At 43.3% G+C, this 14,201-nt stretch overlaps 1 protein-coding gene across 1 annotated transcript in view; it reads right to left on the bottom strand.

Moving 5' to 3' along the window:
- Positions 1-14,201, bottom strand: part of MROH7 (maestro heat-like repeat family member 7) — a 94,573-nt gene that overhangs the window by 7,475 nt on the left and 72,897 nt on the right. The window contains exons 14-18 of the mRNA XM_006839871.1: positions 10,711-10,851; positions 9,540-9,719; positions 8,696-8,851; positions 8,423-8,545; positions 3,453-3,555 (exon numbers count right to left, since the gene is read on the bottom strand). Of these exons, the coding sequence (XP_006839934.1) occupies positions 3,453-3,555; positions 8,423-8,545; positions 8,696-8,851; positions 9,540-9,719; positions 10,711-10,851 (703 nt within the window). The remainder of the gene's footprint in view (positions 1-3,452; positions 3,556-8,422; positions 8,546-8,695; positions 8,852-9,539; positions 9,720-10,710; positions 10,852-14,201) is intronic.

Below are 14,201 nucleotides of genomic sequence, written 5' to 3'. Positions count from 1 at the left end.
ACTTTGGACACATTGTCTGGAGAGAACGGTCGCTGGAGAAGGATGTCATGCCGGGTAAGGTGGAGGGTCAGAGAAAAAGAGGAAGACCCCCAATGAGATGGATCAGTCAGGTGGCATCATTGTTGGCGTCAAGTGTGGCAGCAATAGTGAGGTTGGCCCAGGATCGGACATTGTTTTGTTCTGCTGTGTATGGGGTCGCTATGAGTCGGTTCCAACTCGATGGCACCTGACAACAACAACAATGTCTGACAATATTCTTATGCTCTTTATCATGATTCAATATTCAATATTCTGGTGTTGACAGTGTTCCACTGCTCTTCATAAGGTTTTCAGTGACTAAATAATCAGAGGATTCCTGGTGTGGCACTGTAGGATCAACACTGGACTGTGAACCACAAGGTTGGCAGTTCAAACCCAACAGCTGCTCCCTGGAAACCTTATACAAGGTTGCTATGAGACGGAACCGACTTGACAGCTCTTAACAACAAAAACAACAACAAATATTCGGAAGTAATATACCTCTCCTTCTTCCTAGTCTGGCTTCATCTGGAAGCTCAGCTGAAACCTGCTCACCACTGTTGACCCTGCTGGTATTTAAAATACCCGTGGCATAACTTCCAGAATCACAGCAACACGCAAGACACTATAGTATGACAAACTGACAGATAAGTGGTGGTCTCTGAGATTACCCTGTTATTTGGTAATTTTCTCCATTTAAAACAGTCTGTCTTGAGATCTACTTGACTTCTTAGCCATTTGGGATTTCTGTACCTACACTATTCCTTATTTTTGCTTTGTAGCTGACTTCATTATAAATTGATATCTCTGGTTCTCTGTATTCAGTCTTGTGGTTTCTTTTACTTTAAATACTTCTATATCTAGATAGAATTCCAAGTAGTGTCATATATGTTAATCTCAGTTTTTGTATGTTGTCTGCTGTTCTTGGTTTTCAATCCAAAGAACACCCTTCAGTATTTTTTAAAAGTTGGTCTGGTTATTACAAATTCTTTTAAATTTATGTTTCTCTGGAAATGTTCTAATTTCACCATCATATTTGAGGGACAGTTTTGCTGGTATATTTTCTTGGTTAATAATATTTTTCTTACACAGTTTTGTATATGTCATCCACCTTTTTCTTTCTTGCATGATTTCTGCTGAGAAATCAGAGCTTAGTCTTACTGGCTTTCCTTTCTGCTCTCAGGATTCTGTCCTTGTCTTTAGTTTTGGAAAGTTTAATTATAATATGTCTTGGTGATTTTTTTTTTGGGATTTATCCTGTTTGGGGTTTGTTCAACTTCTTGTATGCCTATCTCCTCATCTTGTATAATGCTAGGGAAGTTTTTCCAACAGCTCTGAGACAATTTCCCTTGAGCTTTTAATTGCCTCCTCCTATTCTAGAATTCTGACCACCTGTAAGTTGTTCCTCTTCATGGTGTCCCACATAATTCTTAGACTTCCTTTGGATTTTTTTCATTAGTTTTCTTGATTGGTCTTGTAGCATACTATTATTGAGAGATTTATGTTCAAGTTCACTAATTCAGGCTTCCAATGCTTTTAATCCATTCCTTTGCCCTTTCGATGTATTGTCCATTTCTGAAATCTTAGTATTAATCATCTGGATTTCTTATTGCAAGTCTTGTATTCCTTGAAAATTTGTGTTTATGTTGTCTGTTTATTCTTAGTGTTTTCCTGAATTCTAAAACTTTTTCTATGTTTTCCTTGCTTTCCTTGATCATTCTACTCAATCCTTTGAAGATACTTAAATATCAAGCTTTTGAATTCTTTTTCAGTACATTCCATTACCTTTTTTCCCTCAGAAATGTTTTCTGGCTCTGCATCTTGGTCATTTTTTTGAGCCATTCTCTCTTGTTTCTTTAGGTGAGGTAAATTTTTCTCTTGTCTCTGGGACATTGTGATGGTGTTGTATTTGTATTTAATTGATGATTGTATGTTCATGTGTTCTTAAGCTCTCACCAACTTTCTCCTACAGGTATAATTAGACAATAGAAGTGTGTGTTCCCTTCTCCATTTACCATTTGTACACCTCAACTTATGGTTGATTTGGCTGGTGTGGTTGCTGTCTATCATTGATCAGGTGGTATAGGAGCTGGTATTGGCTCTTGTCCAGTGACTGGCGCTTTCTCATTGCCTGTGTGTATCTGCTCTGCCAGGCCACCTTCTGTCACCAAAGCAGCTTACAACAGATCAAGGTGGTCATGGCACATCTGGTTGGCCGTTCATCACTCAGTCTCCCTCTCTCACCATTCCTGTTCAGGTTCTCCTTCCAGAAAGCACCCAATTCACTTCTCTAACCTTTCCTCTGAAGTTAAGGGTTCCAGGATTTTCATCTGTGTCTGTTTCATTTGATCTCTTATATCTTTGTTGTAGGGGATTCATGTAGTTCATCTGCCTAGTCTGCCCTCTTGCTGTAAGTCCTTTCTCAGCTGTAAACTTTATGGAAGTAAATTGCCAGGCCTTGCTTCTCTGATGGTTCCAACCACTGGGTTAGCAGATGAGTGCAAATCATTTACACCACCCAAGGATCTTAGAGTAGAGAGGATCAATACATGTTTGTTAAATAAACCAATTATAGATGGATGAATGGATTTAAAAAACAAAAACAACAACAACAACAACAAAAAAACAAGCAAACAAACTAGAGAAAGATACTAAAAATAAACTGTTATTAAAAGGGGATGTGGAGACTGGGGAAATCATCCTCTCCAAGCCTCTGTGCAGCACGGTCACCTGGTCCTGGGTGAAGGGTATATGTGGTTATTTTGGAAAGAGTGATTACATGCTATCAGAAGGGTCCTGTAAAAGGATTCTGGGCAAGGGGAACATGCTGTTTGGTTCTTTCCCAAAAAAGCAAAGGTTGGGATTTGTGGGAAACAGAAGGGTTATTAAAGTGACAAACACCGATTGAACACTTTGAGATGTCAGATGGCACCTTTAACATATATTCTCATTCAGTCTGTAAAACAGGATTTGATCCTGTTTTACAGATGAGGAAACTGAGGCTCAGTGGGAGTAAATAACTCAGTTGGGTCACACATAGAGGGGATGATGGAGCTAAAATTCTACTTGACCTTTTCAACTGAGCATCTTGGCCATTCCTATTGAAGCCAATGGAGGATTCGGCTGGGCTCTTGTTAGTCTTGGACCCATGCTATACACCATGGGGAAGCAACAGTTCTGTTTGTTAGATTTGGACCCAAGCTATACAGTTTCCAAGGCTGTGGCCTGCACAAGGATTCCAGATGGAATCCAGTCTACAGTCCACTTTACAAGCTGTGATCTTGACACTTCCTAATTTGCACCATGGTGCTGTCTGCTGGTCAACGCTTGCACCCAAGGGAAAGCATACACCCAAGTGCCAGAAGGATTGACAGCATAGGAGGAAACAAATCAGAGAGCGGGAAGGACTTGTAATGAATGCTAGGGTGGGTTACCTATGAACATGACTGAGGACTTCCGGAGCGATGGCCTGGAGTTCTTGGCATACTCTAGGCTCTGGCTGAGGAACTTGAAGGTACTGTCTCGGTGAGTGTTTACCTGGGTCAAAAAGAAACCTAAGAGTGCTGGGCCTTCAGAGGCACAAATTATCCACCCAGCCCTCCATAAGCTAGGAATGGTGACCCTGGTCTCCTGCCTCTGAAACATCTCTGCCTCTTACCATCTGCCTGAACCCTCCCAGAGGCCAAGCCTCTTCTCTTCTTAATGCTGTTGTTGCTGTGAAGTGCTGTTGAGTCGGTTCCGACTCATAGCAACCCAGTGTAAGGTTTTCACTGTTGAGTTTGAACCGCTGACCTTGTGGTTCAAACCGATGTTGCAGTCCTGGGCTTACCCTACAGCACCACACCAGGATTCCTCTCAATGGATTGCAACACTTGCTTCAATAGTCTTCCTGTCTCAGTGTCTCCACTTCCAATCCACTCCCACCCACTCCGACCCCACTGCCAGGGAAAGAAAGCTTTAATAGACAAATCCATCCAAAGCTGGGTATGGACATGGCATGTGAGGGACCCAATAGGTAAGGAGACTGGTCTGGTAAGAGTGAAAGAGCCATGTTACTGAATAGTGAGGAAATAAACCACCTGGTTTAGGTGGCTAACAAAGTGCTTAAAAGCCAGGCAGGAATAGGGCTTACCGGTCAGGTGCTGTAGGATAAGGACTGAACCACAAGGTCTGTTTGAACAGCAAGGTTGACAGTTCAAACTTAGCTCCTCAGAAACTCTGTACAGGTCACTATGAGTCAGGACCAACTAAAAGGCACTTAACAACAACATGCATTCGAAAACAGAAAGCCATCGTTCATTCTTGATAGAGCAGTGAGCTAGCAGTGTTTGGAGCAAAATAGTTTGATTCTGAAAATCAGGATGGGTTTCATCAGTACAGATTCTGTTGAAGGAGGTGAAGCGAAACCTGATCTTATCATCCTTCTGTTGACAACCGCTGCATGTCAAGCTATACACCCCTGGGCCTGGTATGTAAAATCTTCATGATCATGGTCTAGTCTACCATTCCTTCCCAGCCCCATCTTCCACCACTGCCGCCTTCTTCTAGGTATGCTATGAACTAGTCCAAAGGCATGGTCCAGCTATCCCCAGATAGGCAGACACCATGGCACCACTTGTTCATGGTAACCTCCCTTCTCTTCTTCACCTGATACATTTTCTCATCCTTTGAGGCTCAGCTTAGAAGCCACCTCCTTCCTGAAGCTTTCCACACCCTCAAACAGAGATCTTCCCATCACTCTTTGAAATTTCTGCAGCACATTGTACTTCCTTTGTCCTGGTAGCAATGACACTGTGTTGGAATTGTTTATACTTGGTCTCCCTCACTGAACCCACAGCTTCCCAAGAGAAAGACAGTCTCACTCAGGTCAGGACCTAGCATGGGTCCAGCAATGCAGAAACTGAGATGTTAAGTAAATGAATAACTGAATGAATGAAAAGGTTGCCAACCCCTTCTTAAAATGAATGTTAGAGGTTGACCCAAAATGAGAAAAGTTTTGATGGTCTGATGCAAGAAGGGACTGAGAATTAAGAGGGGGTCCCAAGCCCAGTCTCTGTTTTTGCAACTCAGCAAATGGTCTGTGAAGTTATGACCAGCATGGCTTTAAATTCACTGTTAATATCTTATAAAAATCTGGTTTCCAGACTTACTGGACCCATTGTGATTGAGGAAACCCTAAAATAATATTGCCCTGAAATAACACTTAAGCCTTGAGCTAAACTTATCCTATGAAGTCACCTTTAAACTAAATAACAAAAGAACATTCCAGAATGCTTAATTGTGTTCATATGGAACCAGTACATAGACCAAGAGGCATTCATTTGAACAGAGCAAGGGATTTTAAAATTAGACAAGGTGTACATCAGAGTTGCATCCTCTCACCATACTTATTTAATATGTATGCTGAGCAAATAATTTGAGAAACTGGACTATGTGAAGAGAACCAGGCATAAGGATTAGAGGAAGGCTCATTAATTACCTGTGATATGCAGATGACACAACCTTGCTTGCTGAAAGTGAAGAGGACTTACTGATGAAGATCAAATAAGACAGCTTTCAGTATGGAAAGCTTTACTCAATGTAAAAAAAACAAAAATCCTCACAACTGTATCAGTAGACAACATCATGATAAACAGAAAAGAATGAAATTGTCAAGAATTTCATTTTACTTGGATACACAATGAATGCTCATGGTAGTAGCAGTCAAGAAATCAAATGGCATATTGCATTGATCAAATCTGCTGCAAAACATCCCTTTAAAGTATTAAAGAGCATAGATATCACTTTGAGGACTAAGGTGAGCTTGATCCAAGTCATGGTATTTTCAATTGTCCCTGGTGTGGTGCTTCAGGTTAATGTGCTGGACTGCAAGGTCTGTTTGAACTGCAAGGTTGGCGGTTCAAGCTCACCAGCCACTCCTCAGAAACCATATACAGGATTGCTATGAGTTGGAACCAACTCGACAGCACTTAACAACAGCAACAACATATGTATGTAAATGTAAAAGCTGGACAAAGAATAAAGAAGACCAAAGAAGAAGGGATAACTTTGAATTATGGAGTTGGGTAGGAATGTTGACTATGCCATGGACTGCCAGAGGAACCATCAAATCTGTCTTGGAAGTCTAGCCGGAATGCTCCCTGGAAGTGAGGATGGAGAGACTTTGTCTCACATAGTTTGGATATGCTGTCAGGAGGGACCAGTTCCTGGAAAAGGACACAATTCTTGGTAAAGTAGAAGGTTAGTGAAAAAAACAGAAGACCCTCAGTGAGGTGGGCTGACACAATGGCCTCTATATAACAATTGTGAGGGAGGGGCAGAACTGGGCAGTGTTTGGTTCCGTTGTACATAGGGTTGCTATGAGCCAGAACCAATTCGGCAGTACCTAACAAGAACAACAACAGTAAAAAAGATGTTTACCTTGAGCAGCATCCTCTTTAAAATAATTATCTGTGAAATTAACTTGACAACCATAACTCTGAAGCACAGAGGAGTTGTTTTGGGATTTATTAATGGTGAAGCAAGATGGGTCAAGATAATGAGAAAGGTAACGCAATAACAAGAATGTAACCAGTATCACTGAGCTGGCCAAACACTTGTGCTAAACCTCTTTCCTTCTCCATTAATTAAATGACAGTGATAATACTAGACACTTGACTATACAAGTTCTGAGTGTTATTGATAACAGTAGTGCCAAGCTCTTCTCTCAATCACATCTGTTACTGTGTATGCTTCTGGTAGATGCTGGAAGGCCCTGCCAAGGTCTCCCTTCAGATATGAAGGATGTATTTCCCTAGCTATGGAAATTGTCTCAGCTGAAGAGAAGTACCTTATCCAAGGTAAAACTCCTTCCCAGGGTGACCAGCATCCAATGACAGATAGAATGAGGGTGTGAAGACCTGGGTCCTGGTGCCAATTTGAAAGGTTCTCACCATAGGATTGACTAAGACCTTCACTGAAACTACATCAACTTCTCCTTTGGCCTATCCTACTTCCTTCTCCATTCTACAGGTGTTGATCCCAAGGATCATCCTCCCTAAGAAACTTCCTGCATGCTAATCTTTGACCTAGAGTTCGTTTCCTAGAGAACCCAACCTATGACAACAGGGAAGGAAGACTGGGACTAGATGTCAGTTTCCCAAAGCTCATACTGAGGCACAGAGTCTGTCTCCTGCAAGACAGTGTTCCACAAATGTATTCACAAGTGTGACCTAAAAGGGGAGCTCTACAAAAGGAGTTCACCCCCAAGTACTGTGGTTAAGTAAGTTTGGAAAACCATGAATTAAATAATGGTGGACACATTTCTACAGCACAGGACCTCTCAGAGTCTTCAATGGACTAAACCCACCAACCCATTGCCAATGAGTAGATTCCAACTCAGTGTCCCCATAGGACAGATTAGAACTGCTCTATAGGGTTTCCTATGGCTTTAAATCTTGATGGAGGCAGACTGTCACATCTTTCCCCCATGGAGCAGCTGGTGAGTTTGGATCACCAAGCTTTTGGTTAAAAGACCAATGCTTAGCCCAGTATACCACTAGGGTTTCTTTTAACATGCTAAAAAGATGACTATATAGTACTTCACAAACTTATTTGCCTTAGAACTTCTTCCCCCCCGCCCCCTCCCATGGGATATATCCTGCACAGGAGAAAGAAGAGACTTTTTGCTTCCCTAAAAATGTACAACCTTGGAAAACCGATTCAGGGTCCCTATGAGTTGGAATTGACTCAGTGGCAGTGGGTGGGGCTTGGAAGTATGTCCTGTGGGACTGGTTTTACAGGAAATATACTCTTGGAAATGCTGTAGAAAAGAGAGCCAACAAAGCTCTTTAATCCATGATATAGTATAGGCAGACTAGTGTTTTAACAAGATCACTCTAGTACCATGTGAGGATTGCATTAAAGAAGCTGAGTTAAATTAAAGGCTGGGAGACTCATAGGAAGACCGGACTCACGGCCCACCTGAAAGATGTTCTTCGCTTGAACTTAGACAGAGACAGTAGGAATTGAGGGGGAAAGATATTTAAGAGAGATTGAGAATATTTAAGATTTGAGGATGGATCAAAAGTGGCTGGGGAAGGGAGATGAAGGACTTGAAGCTGATTCAAGGTTTCTGCTTGGAGGATCCAGAGGGACAGAGCAGAACTGAAATGGAAAATCATAAGTTCAGAAGAGGCATGTTGACTTTGAAGTGCCCATGGTTCATCCAAGGGGAAGGCACGGAAAAGGAAACCCTAGAATTGGGAGAGAAGCCAGAGTTGGAAAAGGATGTTCAGGAGCCAACAATTTATAGGTGGTCCTGGAAATTGTCAGGCAGGGTGTTTGTGTAACAAGAATGAAAAGTAAAGAATCCTCCACCCCCCAATAATAGTAACCAACCACTGTAAACCCAGAAAGCACTCACAAGGTACTTGCAGATTTTGGACACTGTCTTCTGACGGTTGTCCCAGGGCTTTCGGCTGTAAGCTCTTTTTGGCAACTCCCAACCCATGAAGCAAGAACAGCGGAACAGCGTCTTCACACATTTCTAGGGTATAGAAAAAGAATACCAGAGCTGTGGATTTTTGCCTGCCTCCCCCCAATGGATTGTTTCCAATATGGCTTGGTTTCTGTAAAGAGTCATGTCTGTGGGGACTGGGGGTGGCGTAAAGGGGCCCAGTGCCCATGGCACACTCACCTGGCTCACCGTGGTGTTGCCCTCTTGCATAACAAGCAGTAGAGGCACCAATGTGCTGATCAGCTGTTCCTCCATGGACGAGGTGGGTGGGGACCGCAGCTTCTGGACCATCTTTCCATAGAGGTTGATGCATGAGCCGCGCACGTCCTCTCGTGACTAGGGCAAAAGACCAGGCTCAGGGGGTGCCCCTCCTCTGGGAGGCTGACCAGGCCTCTGTCCTCTACCTGGAGCACCAGAACTTTCTTTTCACTCATTTTGAGGAGTCCTCCAGGCACCGAAACAGCAAAGCCACACAGTAGGGCTGATCCAGTGCCAGATTCCTTTTCTCTTGAGCCAGGTCTGAAACTATCCCTGCTCTTCCTAGCCAGGGACCATACAAACCTAAAAGGCACTTTGGTACTCAATGAAAAATGTCACCCTCTTCCAGGACCAATATAAATAGCGTGCCCCCTCTAGGTGGATCAATCACAATGATTCTTTCTGGGAAGACTTGATAGCAAATGAAGAGCTCACTCTGAGAAGACTAGTTAGAGAAAGGGACCTTCTCTGGGAGAGCAAATCAGAAAAAGGAACCGTCTGTAGGCTAATCAATTACAAAGGGAATCTCCTTTGGGCTAAACAATTAGAAAAAGGGATCTGCCCTGGGAGAACTAATTACAACAAGACTTGGACCATTTAGAGCAAGAAGATGCTCCTTGTTCTAACTATTTAGCCCTGGTCAAGTACCACAGTGTAAGCACTAAGGCACTATAAGGCATTGTAGCCCCCAGGGTAGTAAAGAACTGTCCTCCATGGACCACCACCTCTGTCACTTCCCTTCCCAACTAGGAGAGCAACTCCTTACGTCATTGAAGTGTGGCAGCAGGACCTGCAGCATCTCCACATAGACCGAGCAGTCAGAAAGTTTCCGTTCCTGCCCCTTGAAGATGGTCTTGAGGTTGTGGGCTGCCTCCACCACCAACTGCCCGTCTACACTCTGCAGGCCCTTCACCATGGAGGGCAGGAGGGCCTGAACCTTGGCTGTCTGTGGGGCAGGAGTGTCTGAGATCAAGGTTCCTACCTGGGCTAACAAATAGGAGACCCAGTCTCTGATACACTATATAAACTTGCTGAACAAAGCACCATCTGACTGGAATGCCATCATGCAAGCTCTTGCTTCCCACTGAAGTCCTCCCTGGCCTCACTGACTCCTTCCTGACTTGGATGCCTGACGCTCTGTGCTGTCTGCTTCCTTCCTTAGCACTAGGTAGATAGGGGCCTAATTGTTAGTGATCTTTCTGAGTCTGTGGCCTGCCCCTTCATCCTGGCTACATCAAGAGCTACAACTGTTCCTGGTAGAGACAAACAGAGCTATTTTTAAAATGCTAGTGATGCACCAACAATCTGGACCTTCATTTTCTGATGTATAAAATGGGAATAATGACTGCTACCCTCTGCCCCTCATAGGAGCTCTGGTGGCACAGTGGGCCAAGTTTGGGGCTGCACAGATATGAAGTTATCTGCTCCCATAAAGGTTTATAGCCTTGGAAACTCTGTGGAGCATCTCTACTCTGACCTATAGGGTCACTGTGAGTTCACTTTTGCCCCTCATCCTGCCTCTGCTATTTACATGACTAGAAAAATCTGTGAAAAACTTGCATTAGAAATTATTTCACTCAAAAAAGTAAAGCCTATTATTATAGTTCTTGGGTGGCAGAAATGCCTAAGTGCTGGACTACTAACCAGAAGGTTGGCAGTTTGAACCCATGCGGAAGTGCCTCAGAAGGCCTGGAAATCTGCTTCTGAAAGGTCACAGTCTTGGAAACACTATGGAGCATAGTTCTCCTCTGCACACATGGGGTCTCCATGAGTCAGAACCAACTCAACAGCAACTAAGACTACCACATCCATTTTATAGATAGGACAATTGAGGCTGGGACAGAGGATGGGGTTCTGACCTGACTATAAGTATCTGAGAGACTAAGACTAAACTTCCTCCAGCCTCCGGATGGAATACCTGGCTGGATCAGGCTCACCTTCTCAGTCCTGCGGGCCAGGATGACCAGGCCTCGGATAGATAGCACCTTCATGATCGGGTCTCGGTGGCTCAGGCCTTCTGCCATCCGCCCCAGAGAGTACTCCTCAGGGATCCGCCGCACCTGCTCCATCTGGAGGAGCTGAGAGAGCAGACAGGTAAGTTTTGTTTAGCATTAGCCCTTAGTGCTCCCCTGCCCCAAGCTGACTGCCCCTTATTTGGGCCCCTGAGAGCCCCAAGCATGGGGCAAGGGTGATCTACTGGTCTCCCAGTGAGGATGGGGGGAGGGGAGTAGTACATGCAGAGAAATAGGAATCCAAGTACAGTGCATGAATAAATGTTTCTGTCTGGGTCAGCGCTGTCCAATGCAAGCCACTGGCTATCTGCTTCTGTAAAGGTTACAGCCAAGAAAACCCTATAGGGCAGTTCTACTGACTCTACATGAGGTCACCAGGAGTCAGAATCAATTTAAATGTCAACAGATTTTTTTTTTTAATATGCAGATAATGCCCAAGTTTCTATTTCCAGTCTCAACCTCTGCTAAGAGCTTCAGATCTGAAAACCCTACAGTTTACTGGATGAATCCACTGAATGTCCATCAGGCCACTACATGGCAAAACTGAGCATACCATTCGGCTCCCGACTGCCTTTTGCCATCAGGACCTTGTTTGTCTCTGCGGCCTCATGCACACCATGCCCACTGTGTAGTCCACACTCTTATCACTAGCAACCAGCTTCTACCCAAACTGCCTACCATTTCCTAATGACTCAAGCTATCCCTTCTGTGCTGGCAGGATGCCCTTCTGCAGGGATGTACACCTCCACTCTGATCCCCATTCACCTTGCATGGCTTTATCAGAAATTCAACCTCCATCGAAGTTTTGCTTAGCATTATCGCTTAGTTCTCCCCTGCCCCAAGCTGACTGCCCCTTATTTGGGCCACTGAGAGCCCAAGCATCCCCTGAGGCAGTACCTAGAAATTTTTAGTGCCCTCATCTGCTTTTGCATCTATCTCTTCTATCAGACTTGGGATTCCTTGAGGTCAAAAACCAAGCTGTTCATCCTTGGGTTCCTTCTACCTAATACAAGTTTTGGTGTGGAGTGTGTGCTTAGGGAATGTTGTGTTATGAGTTCAGCTCCAACATGAAACTCAGTTTATATCTTCCTTAGAATTGCCCTTCTTCCTGGGTTCTCCTTTGCAGGGTTAGCATAGCCCCCCATTGTCTGAGACATAACTTAGGGACCGCTCTCATCTCTCTCTCATCTATCTCTCTTTCTCTCCATCCGCCCCACCAACAGACTCCTCCTAGTCAGTTCTCCCATCCCCTCATCTGACATCTACCTCCACTACTGCAATAGTGTGTCTGCATGAAGGGAAGGAGAGGGAAAGTTAGGGGTAGGAGTAGGACAACTGAAGGGTAGGAAATTCTCCAGGACACAGAAAAACAGAGGCTTCCTGCTCCCCGTTGACATAATCATCGCTCAGGTCTACTCCACACAGGGCTTTGAGTTTGATTTAAGACACAGAGAAATGAGTAATAACAGCAGTAGTATTTTCCTGAATTTGTGCAGTGTCTCTTATGTACCAGGTACTGTTCTAAGGGTTTTACATGAACTCATTTAATCCTCATCAAAACCATATGAGGTCACACCTATAAATAAGTACAGGTGAAATGGGTGAAAATAGAATTGGTGGGTTGTATTAATGTCAGCACGGAGCTCTGGTAGCATAGTGGTTACAAATCGGGCTGTGAACCACAAGGTCAGCAGTTCAAAACTACCAGCTATTCTGCAGGAGAAAGATGAGGCTTTCTGCTCCTGTAAAGATTTACAGCCACAGAAACCCTGTACAGGGTCGCTATAAGTCGGAACCAACTCCACGGCACTTAACAACAACATTAATGTCAGTATCTTGGTTTTGATATTGTACTATATATCTTTGCAAGATGTTACCATTGAGGCAACGGTACATGGGACTTTATGTGATTTCTTAGGATGCATGTGAATCTACAGTATCTCATAATAACAAAATGTTATTAAAAAACAAGGCAATAGAACTTCCAGAAAGAAGGCAGACTAAGCAGATGCACTACACAATCCCTCTACAACAAAGATAATGAGAGACCAAATGAAACAGACACAGACGGCAATCCTGGAACCCTGAACGTCAGAGGAAAGATTAGAGAGGTGGATGGAGTGCTTTCTGGGAGATGAAGCTAAGCAGGGACAGTGAGAGAGGGGGACTGACTGGTGGCTTGCCAACCAGACATGACGTAACCATCTTGTAAGCACCTTTGGAAACAGAAGGTGGCCTGGCAGAGTAGATTCACACAGGCAATGGGAAAGTTCCATCCACTGGACAAGAGCCAATACCAGCTCCTATACCACATGATCAACAATAGACAGCAACTAACACCAGCCAAACCCACCTAAACTGAGGTGCACAAACGGCGAATGAGAACAGTGCACAGTCTTCCATTCTCTAGCTACACCTGCAGGAGACAGTTGGTGAGAGCCTAAGAACACATGGGCATGCAATCATCAATTAAATACAAATACAACAACCCCACAATGCCCCAGGGATGACAGACAATTTTAACTCACATGAGGAAATAAGAGAGAATGGATCAAACAAATGACTAAGATGCAGAGTCATAAAGCATTTCTGAGGAAGAAAAGTTATTGCAATTAACTGAAAAAGAATTTAAAAGAATGATATTTAGTTACCTTCAAAAGATTTACAGAAAGATCCAGGTTAGCAAGGAGAACACAGAAAAAAAACTTTAGAAGAATTCAAGAAAACACTACAAGAACAAACAGACAAAAAAATGCAAACTGCAATTAGAAATCCAGAAGATTAATGCTAGGATTTCAGAAATGAACAATACATTTCAAAAAAGGCAAAGGAGCAGATTCAAAGCAATGGAAGCCTGGATTAGTGAGCTTGAAGATAGCTGTCTCAATACTACTAACCTTGAAAGAACAATTAGAAAAAAAGAATGAAAAAATCTTAGAAGAAAGCCAAAGAATTATGTGGGACATCATGAAGAAGAACAACTTACAGGTGACTGGAATTCCAGAACAGGAAGAGACAATTAAAAGCACAGAGAAAAATGTTAGAGTTGTTGGAAGAAAGTTTCTCTAATATTGTGAAAGACAAGAAGACTAGCATACAAGAAGCTGATTGAACCTCAAACAGGATAGATCTCAAAAGAAAATCACCAAGACATATATCATAATCAAACTTTCCAAAAGCAAAGAAAAAGAAAGAATCCTGAGAACAGCTCAGGAAAAATGAAAAGTTACCTACAAAGGAGAACCAATTAGACTAAGCTCTGATTTCTCAGCAGAAACCATGCAGGCAAGAAGGCAGTGGGATGACATATACAAAACTCTGAAAAAAATTGCCAACCAAGAATCATATAAATTACAAAGCTGTCCCTCAAATACAGTGGTGAAATTAGGATGTTTTCTGATACACAGAAATGAAAG

The sequence above is a fragment of the Chrysochloris asiatica genome, unplaced genomic scaffold (assembly GCF_000296735.1).
Source record: "Chrysochloris asiatica unplaced genomic scaffold, ChrAsi1.0 scaffold00026, whole genome shotgun sequence".
NCBI lineage: Eukaryota > Metazoa > Chordata > Mammalia > Afrosoricida > Chrysochloridae > Chrysochloris > Chrysochloris asiatica.
Note: the sequence above shows the minus strand (reverse complement) of the source record. Positions and strands in the feature narration are given on the sequence as shown.